This window comes from Telmatherina bonti, assembly GCF_933228915.1.
Source record: "Telmatherina bonti genome assembly, chromosome: 13".
NCBI lineage: Eukaryota > Metazoa > Chordata > Actinopteri > Atheriniformes > Telmatherinidae > Telmatherina > Telmatherina bonti.
This window is the reverse complement of record NC_136611.1, coordinates 30,997,517-31,013,983: the sequence shown is the minus strand read 5'-3', so window position 1 is coordinate 31,013,983 and position 16,467 is coordinate 30,997,517. Positions and strand designations below refer to the sequence as shown.

The 16,467-nt window shown below is 39.2% G+C and overlaps 1 protein-coding gene across 1 annotated transcript in view; it reads left to right on the top strand.

Annotated features, from left to right (window-relative positions):
* Positions 1-1,622: 1,622 nt before the first annotated feature.
* The window catches only part of LOC306764550 (leucine-rich repeat transmembrane neuronal protein 4-like), a gene marked incomplete at both ends in the record, with an annotated part of 55,257 nt that continues 40,412 nt past the window's right edge, over positions 1,623-16,467 (top strand). Inside the window, 4 exon segments of the mRNA XM_079251724.1 lie at positions 1,623-1,694; positions 1,807-1,942; positions 2,061-2,129; positions 2,503-4,043. Of these exon segments, the coding sequence (XP_079107850.1) occupies positions 1,623-1,694; positions 1,807-1,942; positions 2,061-2,129; positions 2,503-4,043 (1,818 nt within the window).

The window sequence follows — 16,467 nt, the reverse complement described above, 5'->3', positions numbered from 1 at the left end:
AACTTCAGGTTCACCAGTCCATTCTCACTGCCTTCTATAAATGTTTCATTGAATCCATTCTCACATTCAACATCACTGCCTGGTTTGGTTTACTCACTCTCACTCATCACAACATGCTCAATAAGATTGTTAAAATCAGTAGTAAAATCATAGGTCAGGAGCAGCAGTCACTCAGTACCATCTATAACACCAGAGTCTTGAGAAAAGGCACCCAGATCTCCACTGACCCCTCGTACACCCTGCACTCTCACTACACCCTGTTACCTTCAGGGCGCAGGTACAGGTCTCTCCCTCTGAGAACAAAGAGGGCCACTTCCACCTTCCTTCCCACCTCTATCCGTCTGTTAAATGGTTGATGGCTATTGCAGACTGTTATATTTATGACTGTGTATGGCATATTGGTGTCAATTGTTGTTTTTAACTTATTTATTAACTGACAGGTTGAGTTGTGTGTGTGGATATGTCTTTTTATTTATTTATTTATTTTTTTTTATTTTTTATTTGTCATGGTCGTGCTCTACCCGCAAATGAAGTTCCTAACGGATAAATAAAGTGAATTTGATTTGATTTGATTAATGAGGACAATGCACATTAATGAACACTTTGTTCATTAATGTATATATATATATATATATATATATATATATATATATATATATATATATATATATATATATATATATATATATATATATATATATATATGTATGTGTGTGTATATATATATATATATATATATAGATATATAGATATATATGTATATGTATGTGTGTATATATATATCTATATATCTATATATATATATATATAGATATATATATATAGATAGATAGATAGATAGATAGATAGATAGATAGATAGATAGATAGATAGTTAGATATATATATATATATATATATATATATATATATATATATATATATATATATATATATATAGATAGATAGATATATATAGAGAGATATTTTTAAGAGTATATTTACAGTATATATATTCTACAATTAGGAAATTTGCTCTCTGACATATGCCTGGGTTAGCATATATTCTGTGTATCTGTATTTTAGTCTTTTCTTTTTACCGTTTATTAATCTGTTCACAAATATGACACCTTCTCTTACACAAAGTGTAAAAGAAAAACTATGAACACAACCACAAGTACCAACAACAAAATAATTTAACAGATTATTTTCATGTTCTTATTTTTAACAGCAGTAAAACAACATTTAACTATTTCATTTTGCATAATGACTACTTCCTTGACACTTGTCGAACACTCCAAAGTTGCAGTATTTGATGACACTTCTCAGTACCTCTTGATTACCAGTTTCATGGTTTTTAAGCTTCATCTACAGAATGGGAGCAAACTGGCTGTTTGAGGCATTTGACTGGGAGGAGAGCTTCACATATAACCCCAGAGCAAACAGTGCTCCCATTCCTTGGCTTACATTGATATGCAGGCTGTGCTCGTGCAGAACAATGAGGACTAGTTTAAAGCAGGCTGTGGAGCGCTGCTGTGACCAGAAGAGGGCATCTCAAGTCCTCAAACTCAGTACCAGGAGGCTCAGTCCTCTTGTACAGCAGCATCATTCCTGTTGCTATACAACTGATTTATTCTTGATACCATGGTCACCGCGTCTAATCTTCATCATCCTGCATCTTCTCTCTCCACGCTTGAGGCAGGATCCACGCAACTTGTAGGCTTTTGGACCACAGTTTTCTTTCAGATTGCTTGACACTTATCTGGCACCGACTGTCTTCTTTTCCCCCACTTACAATCAACAATTGGTGATCGGGATGTATTCATAGCTTCTCACAGCCCGCTTCCATCCCGGAGCTTTGACACCCAGATCTGTGCGTAATCAAGCTGATGTGGTGCGGCAACGTGTCCAACTACAGCCAGAGGTTAGTGCACACCTTGTGGAGCCGCTGTCATCTCCGACAGGTGTGCGACTGGGAGCAGAGCGGATCTGAGGACGGCGCAAAGTGCGCGCATTATCCGCGCAGACGGGCGTCCTGGTTGAGTGTGCAACTATTTGGGCAAAACGCCGACTGCATCTAAGATGTGGAGCTTGAAGGCGTGCAACAGAGAGCCGTGAACATGAGGAAGAGCAGACACCGCGCAAATATGGGTATGTTCACCGATTTAGGCGTTTATTATTTCTGCGCAGACGTTTTGTCTCTTGTCTAAGTACAATTCAGTTAAAGCTGATGTTGCTGGTGCCCCCCCCCCCCCCCCCCCCAAGCTTCTTCGTGAATGATTGCTGCAGGCTTGAAAATATGAGGGAGGAATTTGTCTTTACAACTAGTTGACAGATTATACCTCTGTGGGTATAAGAGGCATGACTTTGTGCAATGTACCAGCAGAACATTAGGATGCAAATATAGATAAAGTCCAAGACTTATGCCAAGTATAAGTATTTCATTTCTTAATTTGAAATAAATGTAGCTCAACTGTAGTGTATATTTATGTACCTTACATGTGTCACTTTTCTGTGTCTCCAGGTCTTTCTGTGCTTTTCAGATGGCTTGTATTCACAGTGGTGGTTCCCGCCTGGCTCCTTGCTGCTCCAAGTGGCATCCGGGAGCGTCCCTGCCCCCAGAGCTGTAGATGTGATGGGAAAATAATATATTGTGAATCCAATGCCTTCCGCGATGTGCCAAACAACGTGTCTGTAGGTACACAGGGCCTGTCTCTTCGTTACAACAGCTTGGTAAACCTCAGAGCCCATCAGTTTGCAGGCCTGAGCCAACTGGTGTGGCTCTACCTGGATCACAATTACATCAATGTAGTGGATGGCCAGGCTTTCCACGGGATAAGGAGGCTCAAAGAACTGATTCTCAGCTCGAATAAGATCACGCAGCTAAAAAACAACACCTTCCACGACGTCCCCAATCTACGCAATCTCGACCTGTCTTACAACAAACTGCAGGTTCTTCAGCCGAACCAGTTCACAGGTTTACGGAAGCTGCTCAGTTTACACTTGAGGTCAAACTCGTTAAAAACAGTCCCCATGCGTGTTTTTCTTGATTGTCGCAATCTGGAATTCCTTGATATTGGTTACAACAGGCTGAGGAGCCTCACACGTAACGCCTTTGCGGGACTCCTGAAGCTCGTCGAGCTTCATCTGGAGCACAATCAGTTTTCAAAGATAAATTTAGCTCATTTTCCCCGTTTGACGAACCTGAGGGCGCTCTATCTGCAATGGAACCGGATCAAAATGCTGACGCAAGGATTGCCATGGATGTGGACCTCCTTGCAAAAGCTGGACCTGTCAGGAAATGAGCTACAAGTGTTGGATCCAAGCACATTTCAGTGCCTCCCTAACCTCCAGACCCTGAACCTGGACTCCAACAAGCTCAGCAACATCTCTCAGCAGGCAGTGGAAATGTGGATCTCCCTGACCTCCATAAGTCTGGCTGGTAATTTGTGGCACTGTAACCCCAACATATGCCCTTTGGTGTCCTGGCTTAAAGCCTTCAAGGGTAACAAGGAGACTACTATGATTTGTGCCAGCCCCAAAGAGGCACAAGGAGAGAAAGTAACAGATGTGGTGGAGACTTACAACATCTGTATGGCAACACCGACTCCCATCCCCTCCACGACGTTGCCCTTCACGTCTGTGTTTCAGCCGGAACTGCCTCCTCTTCCCACACAGTCTGTTGTTGATGAAAAGCTGACCTGGAACAGGACAGCCTCCCCGAGTCCTTCTGAGGCCTCCCCCACCATCCCCTTGCCAGACACTGAGTATGTATCCTTCCACAAGATCATAGCAGGTAGTGTGGCCCTCTTCTTGTCAGTGGCCATAATTCTGCTGGTTATATATGTCTCATGGAAGCGCTACCCCAGCAGTCTTAAACAACTTCAGGAGCGCTCAGCAGTCAAAAAGCGCCAGAAAAAGACACGGGAGACTGAGCGCTCCTTTAATTCGCCACTGCAAGAGTACTATGTGGACTATAAGCCTTCGCACTCAGAGACTATGGATGTGCTGGTTAATGGGACAGGACCTTACACATACACCATCTCAGGCTCCAGGGAATGCGAGGTATGAGTGTTGCCCTCCAAAAATCCATTTCCACTGCGAGGCGTGAGAGGTAAATTTTCTAACACTCCGTGGGGGAAAATACTTATTTTCTCCTCTGTTCTTGTCTGCTTTGGGATAACGGAACAAAGGTCAGTGCATGGTGACTTGTTTTGCAATATGCTAGTTTGTTCAGTTTCATATGATTACCCAGCTGCTACTTTAAATCCTGCAATGTTACTGCTAAAATATGATTCCCATTAGCTGAAAGTGCAGTGGCAGCTCTGCTTTCTGGGCACCTTGCGTACAGCAAAATCCATTACACACCAAGTAGGTTTGTCTGTCATTACTTACATGAAAGGGCCCCTTGATTAATCTGTTTATTATCAGCCAGCCTGTTATAAATGGCATGCTGTCCTGGAATGAATTAAAATGATGTGTTAGATCAAGTCACCGTGCAGGTGGTCCTCTCCTATCCCGTGTGTTTGTTACAACAACTGTTATAACAAACGCACAAGTTATGTCAGTCTCAGTATTTGTTTGCCGTTGTGTGAAATATGTTCATTTTAAAAATCCCACCCGCCGATGATCACATTTCTCATTCTCTTTTTCTGCCTCTAGCAATTGTGTACTTAGCATTTTCCTCATTAGTTTGATTTACTAAGTTCAAACAGTCACCGCAGGCTGGAGAACACCACGGGGGCCTGTGGCCAAATAAAAGATAAATTATGCATTTGGGCTCAATTTCTGCCTGGCTGTGGTGTGCTACTGCAGTAAGAAACTGCATTATGCTACTTTTGTTTAATCTCAGAAATATGAAGAAACTATTCTAAACACACAAATGAAACTTTTGTCTGCAAAGTTTCAGAATGAAATTCTCATCCTAAAGCTGGAGCGAAGACAGTCTTGACAGAATGCCTAATCAATTTGCTCATGCTTAATTAGGCTTTTTTTTTTTTTTTTGCCTGTGTTCCCCCAAATGCTCTGCATCTGTCTTCCTCTCTTTTCATTTGGCACTGTGGTTAAGTATGATTAACAGGACATGTTGTGCTGGGAAAGATGTAGCTCCACTTGAATCTTTTTGTATTACTAACCGGACATGCTGTGGAGTCCAGAAGACATCTTTCCTCTGCATTGTCTCTGTCAGTGCTGTTCAGAGACAAAGTTTTATCTCTTACTGCCACACAGCTCATTTCCCATATTCATCACGGAGCCTATAAATCATGTGAGGAAGTGTTTTAGTGAATCAGTGGATTGTACTGTTGGACCACTTACATTCTTACACTGTTCTTTTTGCCGTAGTCACTGGAGAAACTGGCCCAAATGTGCTTCATTGTTTTCAGTGATGTCACATGCTACAAGGTGTAGGAGCAGCAAAATCAGCCGTTTGTCAGATCATCTGTGCCAAAGAATTTTTCAAGCATAAGAGATGCTTGAGTTGAGATGGTTGACTTATCAGTCCTGTAGCTTTCATGTCAGAATGTGGCGTGGGAGCATTAAATGGCAGACCTAATGGGGCTTCCGCTAGCTAGAATAACTAATAGCCCTTCAGAGGTAAGGAGCCGAGGCGTCCCTCAGCTTTGTTATTCCTTGGCCTCTTTAGCTCAAGGGAGCAGCTTGAGTTTTTAAAAGTGTAATGGGATTTTTTTTTTTTTCTTTACCTCTATGTATGCGTTGCATTTAATATTAGACAGTGCAGTGCAATGCAAGAACAGTCACTTTTAAAACGCCTCCAGATTTTTATGCATGTTTAAGTTTGAGTGGTGTATTTACATAGATGGAATCCGTCCCAGTTTGTGGGCTGTATGTGGTTTAACAACATAGGGGCTTTATTTCCATACATTAGATGTGGAGTAAATGTTCATGAGATGAAATGCATGTAGCAAAACTCCGACCTCTCTGCGACCCTTACCATGCAAGCCTCTAATCACCTTTTTTTTTCCTGTATAAAATGCAGTACAAAAAGCAATATAGCACAGTCTCGTCTGACACATTAAAAAGCTTTTCATTATACAATGACAGGCACACAGAGCAGAGTGTCACAAAAGAGGAAAGTGGGACAGATGCTGCATCCAAAACTGCAGCTTCCGAGCTGAAACCCACACTCAGAGGCATATAGTAAAGGCTGGTATCCAGTTCACCTCCTCCACCAATTTTTTTTCCCCTTTTCCTAGATAGCAAGCACTTAAGCTATTAGCTGCATTTTCAATTAGGAGAAAGAGCTTTGTAATTGAAGCCTGTTATCTTGTGCACATGCCCAGACCAACAGACGTGGAGTTAATTTGTTTCTATAGATTTCTTCCAGCACAGCTCAGCAGGTTGGTTTCAACACTGCAAACTGAACTTGCAGGGTGTGAATTTTGATGAACTCTTTGAACTGTGTGGTTCCCTGGTCTTCCTGTAGCATATTATTTTTTAAAAAAAGTCTTAAAAAGAGACAGAGAAGGGAGGAAAAACTAAATCTTGTATGTCATCCACTTATTTGCACCCAGAGCAGCTGTGATGGTTGCTGTCCACCCACAGATCATTCCCTGCTAAGTTAGTTCATAAAATATTAGAGTGAAAATACTAATATTTTAGCCAAAATTTATTCCTGTACTTGGAGAGAAAGTGCATCCATAAAGTGAGGTTGTGTAACGGCAGATTAGGAGAGTAAACGATATTCAAGCAGGGTGGCAGGTGTTTTTCTTTTAAAGTTATTTGATCAACACTAATGAATTTAAGCCAGGGTAACACTTAAGGTTTACATTTTTCTTAGCAATTGTGCACAGAGTGTGTCCCTCCTCCTGGTTAAAATAAAAACGGATGGCTCTACGGACCTAATCAGTTTGCCTCTGACAAACCCTGTACGCAATATGTGGGCTCATTTTACCCTGAAAACATTTGTTTAATTTGCAGGCGGCGTTATACGAGCCCTGCTTTCAAAATGTCAGGAATACGAAAGATGATGGATGATCAAACTGCGGTATCTCCGCCTGCCAACGTGGCAGATTGCACTTCATCTGTGCGTAAATGTACAGAAGGCAGACTTCCATCATGTGAGAGAAGTTTTGACAATTTGCAATATTTGTTGTCATATTAATGCTGCCACATCAGTAGATCATGTAAGAATAGGATGTGTCTTTTTTTTTTTTTTTTAAAACTCACACGTTTTGCTCACAGTCTGGTGGACAGCGTACTGACGTAACTTTCATTCATGATGATACAACACAAAATACTGCGGTGATAAATAACAGGCATGAGGATGACAAAAGAAACAGCTTTTTTTATTTTCCCTGAAAATAAGTTGCATCTTCTGCTATTAATTCTCATTTTGCTTGGTTGTCTTCTTGTTTAGTGGAATTGAAAATTACGGTAACTGCAAGACTGGGTGGCAATGATCCATGGATCCACAGAAGTGGACTACTTAGCTTTTATCATACCTGATGATTTTGTGAAAAATGGGCTCTGGTGGGCACCAGTCACACCCAGCTGCAGGAAGAAGCAGCCTATGAAGTGATTTGGCTGTAATGGATATTATGCAATATAATCTTTAGAGGTTTGCATCACATGACATTTTCTAAGTGGTAATTTGTTTACGAAATTAAGGATATTTACCAAACTGACTCAAGGCGCTTTTCCCCCCCACTGTGTTAGCAGACAGAATATAAGTGTGAACATGTGTAATAAATGAGTTCTTTTGCTTTTTAAAGAAATTCTTTAATTTTTAGGAGGCCGAATCCAAACATTAACCATGACTCTGAACCTCTGAACTCCCTAATCCTAACCAGGAGCCAAGACACATGGCTGGCTGGCTGGATGGATGGATGGACAAATGACTGGCTGGATAGATGGATGGATGGACAAATGACTGGATGGATGGATGGATGGATGGATGGCTGGAGGGATGGATGGATGGCTTGATGGATGGATGGCTGGCTGGCTGGATGGATGGATAGATGGATGGATGGATGGATTGCTGGAGGGATGGATGGCTGGATGGATGGACGGATGGATAGATGGATGGATGGATGGATGGATGGATGGATGGATGGTTGACTGAATGGATGGATGGATGGATGGCTTGATAGATGGATGGATGGATGGATGACTGGAGGGATGGATGGATGGATGGATGGCTTGATGGATGGATGGCTGGCTGGCTGGATGGATGGATGGATAGATGGATGGATGGATGGATGGATGGCTGGAGGGATGGATGGCTGGATGGATAGACGGACGGACGACCGGACGGCTGGATGGATGGATGGCTGGATAGATGGATGGATGGATGGACAGATGGATGGATGGCTGGAGGGATGGACGGACGGACGACCGGACGGCTGGATGGATGGATGGCTGGATAGATGGATGGATGGATGGATGACTGGAGGGATGGAGGGATGGATGGATGGATGGATGGATGGATGGATGGATGGATGCATGGATGGATGGATGGATGGATGGATGGATGCATGGACGGATGGATGGACGGATGGGTGGATGGATGGCTGGCTGGAGGGATGGATGGATGGCTTGATGGATGGATGGATGGCTGGATGGAGGGATGGATAGATGGATGGATGGATGGATGGCTGGAGGGATGGATGGCTGGATGAATGGACAGATGGATAGATGGATGGATGGATGGATGGATGAATGGATGGATGGATGGTTGACTGGATGGATGGATGGATGGATGGCTTGATAGATGGATGGATGGATGGATGGCTTGATGGATGGATGGCTGGCTGGTTGGATGGATGGATGGATAGATGGATGGATGGATGGATGGATGGATGGCTGGATGGATGGACGGATGGATGGACGGATGGATGGAGGGATGGCTGGATGGATGGATGGATGGATGGATGGATGGTTGACTGGATGGATGGATGGATGGATGGTTGACTGGATGGATGGATGGATGGATGGCTTGATGGATGGATGGATGGATGGATGACTGGAGGGATGGATGGATGGATGGATGGATGGATGACTGGAGGGATAGAGGGATGGATGGATGGATGGATGGCTGGATGGCTGGATGGATGGATGGATGACTGGATGGATGGATGGATGGCTGGATGGATGGATGGATGACTGGATGGATGGATGGATGGATGGTCAGGCTCTGGTCATTGGTCCCAGCCATGTTGGTGTTTTTAAAGTCACACTTTTAACATTCCAATTTGATTTCCTGCAAGGTGTGTTGTTGCCACCGTTCAGCCAGCGCAGGTGAAGGCAGAGTAGAGATCCTTGAGAAACATGTTGACCAAGCTAAAATATACAATTCAGAAGCCCAAACTGTTTATGCACATTAAAATAAAACAAGGCTTCACACACAGGCAGGCAAACCCCGCAGCGATCTCCAATTAATGTTTCCTCATATGTTATCAATTCGTTCAGTTTACAGAACTTATACTGCGAGACCACACTGTATCAGCAGCACATGGGTAGAATATTAAAATGCTCATAGCTGCACTTACACAATAAATCCCAACACACTCCAGTCAAGGCTGAGAATTCAAGCTGAGTTAAAATGTTCCACCGGGATTCATTTGCACAAATGCACATAATCAGACCACAGACCTATCTTTGGTTAAGCGCCTCTCTGGCTGCTGTGTGCGTGGGGTGAGATCTCCTCCAAATAAATATACTCAGCACTGTGTATGATTCAGACTTTTGACAGATGTTCCTCTTGGGGGTGTGAAGTCTGTTCTGGTGAGGAGGTGGAATACATAAAAAAATAAATTAATGAAAAACCTCAACACCAAGAGGAGGCAACAGGAGATCTGTACGATAGCTTGTGGTCTCGCAAAGCCTTGTTAAATTAATGTGACAACTCTTTCTTTTCATAATGATTAGTCTTGGCAGCTCGTCTTCATCCAATAGATGTTTTCATGATTTTATTGTTCTCATTATGATGTACTAATAGCACATGTCACAGCCAGTTAATGGCTTAATCTGGCACAGGCAGAAAATATGATGTTGTTTCTTTATGCTTCAGCACAGACAATATTGAGTTTCACTGAGGTTAGATGTCCTTATTCACAGAAGGCATGTAATGAACTGCTGTATGCATCTCTGATCACCGATCATTACAGATTCCTAAAGAGCCAGGCAAAAGGTGGATCACTGAGGATGTGCTGTGCTGCTGAGGAAAAACAAAAAAACAATAAAGGTCATGGCCTTGTTCACTTCCAATCCTCAATTTTAGATTGAGGTCATCATTGATTGACAACATCATTAACTTCAACATGCAGCTGATGTTACATGATAATACTGTCCTTTGCCCTTTGCTTAAAGCCAAGATCAAACCAACTCCATGAGGTTGAGTATTGTGTACTGCAGCGAAGACCTGGAAGTTTTGATGTGGGGTTTAGAAAGGCCAGTTTTAACACAAACTAATTTGGGAAAAAGTGAAAAGATCAGAAAAATGAGTCAGACTAACAATTCCTTTTTCATTACACATTATCCACTGGTCACACTCTTTCACAGCCCACACGCAAACCACGATTAAAACTTCATGTTACATATACTAAATAAGATGTAAATCAACTAAAAGCAAGTTTTTCTTAATATGAAACATGTTTAAAGATGTTTTCTGAGGTGAAAATGTCACAAATGTGTCAATATTAGAAAAAGAAACCACTTGTGTTAAAGAAAAACACGTGTTAAAGAAAAAGTGCATCCTATTTTTGCTTATCTTCATTTTGGTGTATTAAACTTTTGCATAAAGGGGGGGGGGGGGGGGATCAAGTACATTACTCTCCTTATTTCTATGTACATAATTTCTGAATACAATGACAAATTCCTTCATGTGCTCTACAAACTGGCCAGTGGCCGGTGAAACTATATAATACATTTATGTGCACAATTTTAACAAGAAAGTGTGGCTGCAGAGCTCCACTGTGGGGCAGTTCCAGTGCAGGCGCCACTCTCAGGCCACCTCCACAGCAGCTGCCCACTCCTCCATCAGCCGATGCCACATGGGAGCTGATTAGATGAAGAAGGTTTGCAAACTGCCAATAAAACACAAGCAAGAGATAAAAAAAAAAAAGACTCAGATAAAGGTAAAATGTGGAGCTTCTGGCATAATATAGTTTTATTGTAAAAATGTGAAACACATTATGTTATAACGACACAAGTTTAAAGTCTTTACAAAAAAAACCTATGACACTGTAATGCGATACGATTCAGGTTTGTACAGTAAAACAATCATGTTATAATCTGACACAGTCCTTTGTTTTATTTGGGTGACAGCTCAATGCTTTTATAACATTGAATACAATGAAAACTAAACTGCAATAAGCAGAACGTTACTATGGTAACTAAAACCAAACAAAAGAATACAACACATAAAAAAAATGGGAAACTATCTGCGGTGTTGTCATGTCATATTGTCGTGAGTAAAAACATAATACAAACATAAGAGCTGAAGCTCTAAAGTCTTTCTGTCTGAGTGCACATACATTAATCTATCATATGCAGTTATCAATATTCTTCACATTAAAATAACCAGACTGCTAAAAACATTCAAACAAATATTATAGATTGAAAAGTTTATATTTTTATGACAAGAACAGGAGACCACTTTGATGAGTTTGCTTTATGTTATATTCATCATGATCCAGATGATGGCGTGGTTAGAAGACACCATCTGCTGATTTGTTGGTGGATTTTGTTTAAGATGATTCACTTAATGTTATTTAAAACAGGATCAAGAAGGCAAAACAGCCGTTTTTATATAGAAAAATCTTATGCTGTTCTATAATACAATTTATTTTGAAAAGTCTTTGTTACTTCCTGTCCAGGGTTCAGGCGGCCTGACAGTGAAGCATTGCACTGGAACTGTCCTGACAGTGCAGCTCTGCAGCCAGACCCCTTCTGCAAATTTAAAACTTCTAAAATAATTTGGAGCTGCATTGTCAGATGTGTTCAAGAAAAACAAATGAACAATGAACATCTTTACTATAAAATAATGTGAATTAATAGTTGAAGGTTTAATGAAAAGAAAAAACTAAAGGTCTCAAATTTATATCTAAAACCTGTATTTGAGTAAACGTTCTTATTTCTGGTCGTTTCCTGTTAAGTTATTATATTTTTTTTCTTGCTTTTGTCAGCTTTGGCCTCAGGGAAACATTGTAACCTCAATGTAATAACAACAACCACTTGGTGAAGGTTAACGAACAGCGGAACGTCACAAAAAGAAAACACTGGACCTTGGAAAAAGATTATTTTATATATTGCTTTTTTCTTTCATTTTCCTTTTGCTCACTAAAACTTTCTTCACTGCACCCAACGTTTGAAATTAAATAAAAATTAAATCTGAAAATGATGCTGAAATACAGAGAAGTTCTAAGGTTGAAGTACATACATATAATAAAACATGAAGCTGTTTCATCAATTGGCTTTGTAAATGGGATTTACATATATTTATATATATGTATATATATAAATATATATATATATATATATATATATATATATATATATATATATATATATATATATATATATATAATATCAAGGGTGCACCCTACCTTTCGCCCAAAGACTGCTGGGACAGGCTCCAGCTTCCCCGCAACCCTTTATCGGACTTAGTGGTTAGGACAATGAATATACATACATATATATATATATATATATATATATATATATATGTATGTATATATATATATATATATATATATATATATATATATATATATATATATATATATGTATATATATATATATATATATGTATATATATATATATATATATATATATATATATATATATACATTGTCATATATATATATATATATACATATACATATATATATATATATACATACATATATACATATATATATATATATATATATATGTATATATATATATTCAACAACTTAAACACATTTTCAAAAAGACACAATTAAATACATTTGAAAAAAAGCAAAGGTATAATCAAAGCTTAATTCAATTAAAAATAAACGTTCCATGCATTATTATAATCCCAATCATATAACCGTGTCCAAACACGTGTTATAAATTACTCAAGACATGATTGTTCATGTATAATCTTCTCCCACACATGCAGTGATTAACTACAGGCCTGCGAGGCTATGAAAGATGTAGGTTTAGTTTTAAATGCAGACTCAGTCGTGACAGACCTCTGATGAGCAGGCAGATTATTCCAGCGTGCAGAACTGCACCGCAGCTGATATCTGCCTAGACTTGCATCTAGTTCTGGGTTCAGATAAGACCTGTTTCCACTAAAAGGTCCCGTTAAGGACAGTGCAGTTTGGTTTGGTTTAGTATGGTTAACCCAGATTTCTGTTGCATTTCCAAAGCGAACCATACCCTTACCTGGAAGGTGGGATTCAAGCCAGCTAGCGAGAGATGAATGAGCCACATAGTAGGATGACGCTATAGTGTTGTGCACAACAATTTCCCTGAATTACAATGAAGAACGTGACAGAGAAACAAATAACGGAAATGGCAGACATCCAGCAGTTTCAGTTTTTTTCGTCTGGGATATTTGGCTTTAGGCAACAAAAAAATCCACACTATACACTATGTAAACATGGCACTGATCCCACTTTGTGTTTATTGCTGAGTCACAGGGAAATTGATGATTATTTTGACCATCCGATAGATAGGTTCCACAAAAGTAGGACAGATCTGATCGGGTATTCTGGCACTCTTCCCAGTCTATGCCTGTGGAAATGCAGAAAAAACTCTTACTGTACTGTCACGTACTGTGCCGAGCCATACCTACCAATGGAAATGAGGCTGCTGAGGACCTTTACCTCAGGACCTGAAAGATCTAATTAGATTGACCACAGGTTTGGATGTTAATTAAGGATTTTTTTACTTAATTAAGCAAGTTAAAGGTCTACAGCTTCCAAACAGGTCATCTTTAGGCTGCAAAAAATAAAATAAATCTATTGGAAAGATAACCAGGGCGTTAGAAACCAGTGGCAGATTGCAGGATATTTGAAAAAGTTAAAGAAAAAAAATCCCTCTTAACATTCAACAAAATGAAGAATGCTCACAGGGACAGAGATTAGATTAGTCTTCTTCCAATAACATCCCTTTCTATGTAATCTGATCTTTGGATCTTCTGATAAAACTAACATCAACTTCTGGCCAGAATGGTTGAAAGAAGAAAGAATGGATAAGCGTGCAAGATTATCTGGGAAATATGCAGAGGCAGTGTAATGACATGGGCACGCATGGCTACCACTGGCACCGGGTGCTAATGCTAATTGATGATGTGGCAGCAGAAAGAAGCGAGCAGCTGAATCCTTTGGTATATGGTGATGTACTGTCTGCTGAAATGCAGACAAGAAAGACACTGCCAATGCAACTGCAAATGGAAAAGCATCAGAAAATAATAAATAAATGTTCCCTTTTTTTCAGAGATGTTAAGTGACATCCATGGATTCCACACTTCAGGTATTCATGGCTTGCAAACTGTTTGGATCTGGATAATGGATCTATTCATGGTTATGTTAATTTGTCAAATTACATTTTAGGCTCTTCATTTAACACATCTTTCTTAAACTTAGATGTAGATACTCTGAAACAGAAGCAATTCAAGCACATATTCATCAAATATTAAATGTAACCTGACAATACCAATGATAAAATCTTATTATGATGGATTAATACTTTATTAAACTGCAGAGAAAATTTATTATATAAATAGTTATTATATTAAAATGAAGTCCGAGTCCAGGATTTATTAAACCAATAATAAATATTGTATATCTTCATTATATTCGCCATTTTTGGTGGTGTTAACAGGCTAATGTTTGCACTGAACATAAAGCAGAATTAGAGCTAATATTAGTTCTTATTAATTAGTCAAGTATTAAAGCTGTATCAGTACTCTGCTTTTAATGTGTTAAATGACAAATAAGCTGATTACAGAGACCCAAATTGAAAATATCTATCAAATATCGATGAAGTAATAAATAAGATATGGCTAAAGAAGAACAAGTGGAAATGTTTAAATAACATTTTTTACTTATTTATTTAATGAAAGAAATGTTCATGTCCAAAGTGTCCCTGACCAAAGTGTTCAACCTCTCCAGCTGTTTGGTTAAACCCAAACCTCTCTCATTGCTGGCTCCATATAATATCTTGCGGCAAAACAAAAACAAACTCTTTAAGAACTTATAAAATTTTGGAGTGCCACTTTAAAGCACAAAAAAAGCACAATATGATATACATAATGACATATTATATTAAACAGGGATCTTTAATGCTGGTCCTTGAGGGCCGCTGTGTTCAGCAGGTATTACATGTTTCTCTGCTGCAACACACCTTACACATATCAGTGAGTAATTGGGTAATGGCTTTACATCAAGCTCTGCACAAGTCTGAGTCTGAATCAAGTGTATTACAGCAGGCAAACCTCTTAGACTTGCAGGACACCACAGCCCTCAATAACCAGACTTAAAGACTCCTAAATTAAAAGATCAACAAAAACTGATTGTTTTTCCGTTAAATGTCTCAGGAATAAATGATATTGTTATATTTTAGTTGCTTTATGGGATTTTATATGAAGTGATTCAGAAATGAACCAACATGTGACATTATCTCAAATCCATTATTGGCTCCTGAATCTTAGAGAAAGAGTGTCGTGGAATGCAATATTGATGAACATTCATTCATCATCCACTGAAGGGAAATTGTGTGGTGATAAAACTTGTTATTTAATCCGCAGCCATGCCTAATGTGGTCTCAATAAGCATAAGTTACAATGATCTTGTTCCTTCAGTATTGCAGTTGAGAGAGTTAAACAGCTTTTTTTTCTTGTATAAAGTCTACAAAATGAAGTATTCATTAGTTTTCAGCCTTATTCAAACTAAAAAATGAATCCCTTTAAAGAATTGCTCCTTCAACTAATTTTAATGTGCTGCTGTTGAGGAATCTACTGTTCTTCTCCAATCTCATTTTGTTGTTTGGAGAGCTAATGTGTTATGCGTTGCAACATTTCCATTTTGCTATAACTCCAGGGTCGAACATCAAGTCTTGGTGTCAGACTCTCTGACAAATTGTCCCACAATTTCACACAGGCTTTCAACAATCCATCATAAAAGAGAAATGAATTTCAGAAGAGGCAGAGAAACCAATTTCTCTGTTGACAGCAGCCTCAATAGACCACAATGCAATGCAGCCTCTTGATATGTAGTGGTTTGAGTGAGGGATATGACTTTCGTGACTTTCACACTCACTACTGTTGCTATACCCTCTCTCTGACCTTACTTTAAAAAGCATTTAGGGTAATGAATGAAATCTAACTGAAGTTAAAGTAGACAACATATATATATATATATATATATATATATATATATATATATATATATACATATATATATATATATACATATATACATATAGATATATAGAGATATAAATCTATATAGATATATATCTATCTAGATAGATAGATAGATAGATAGATAG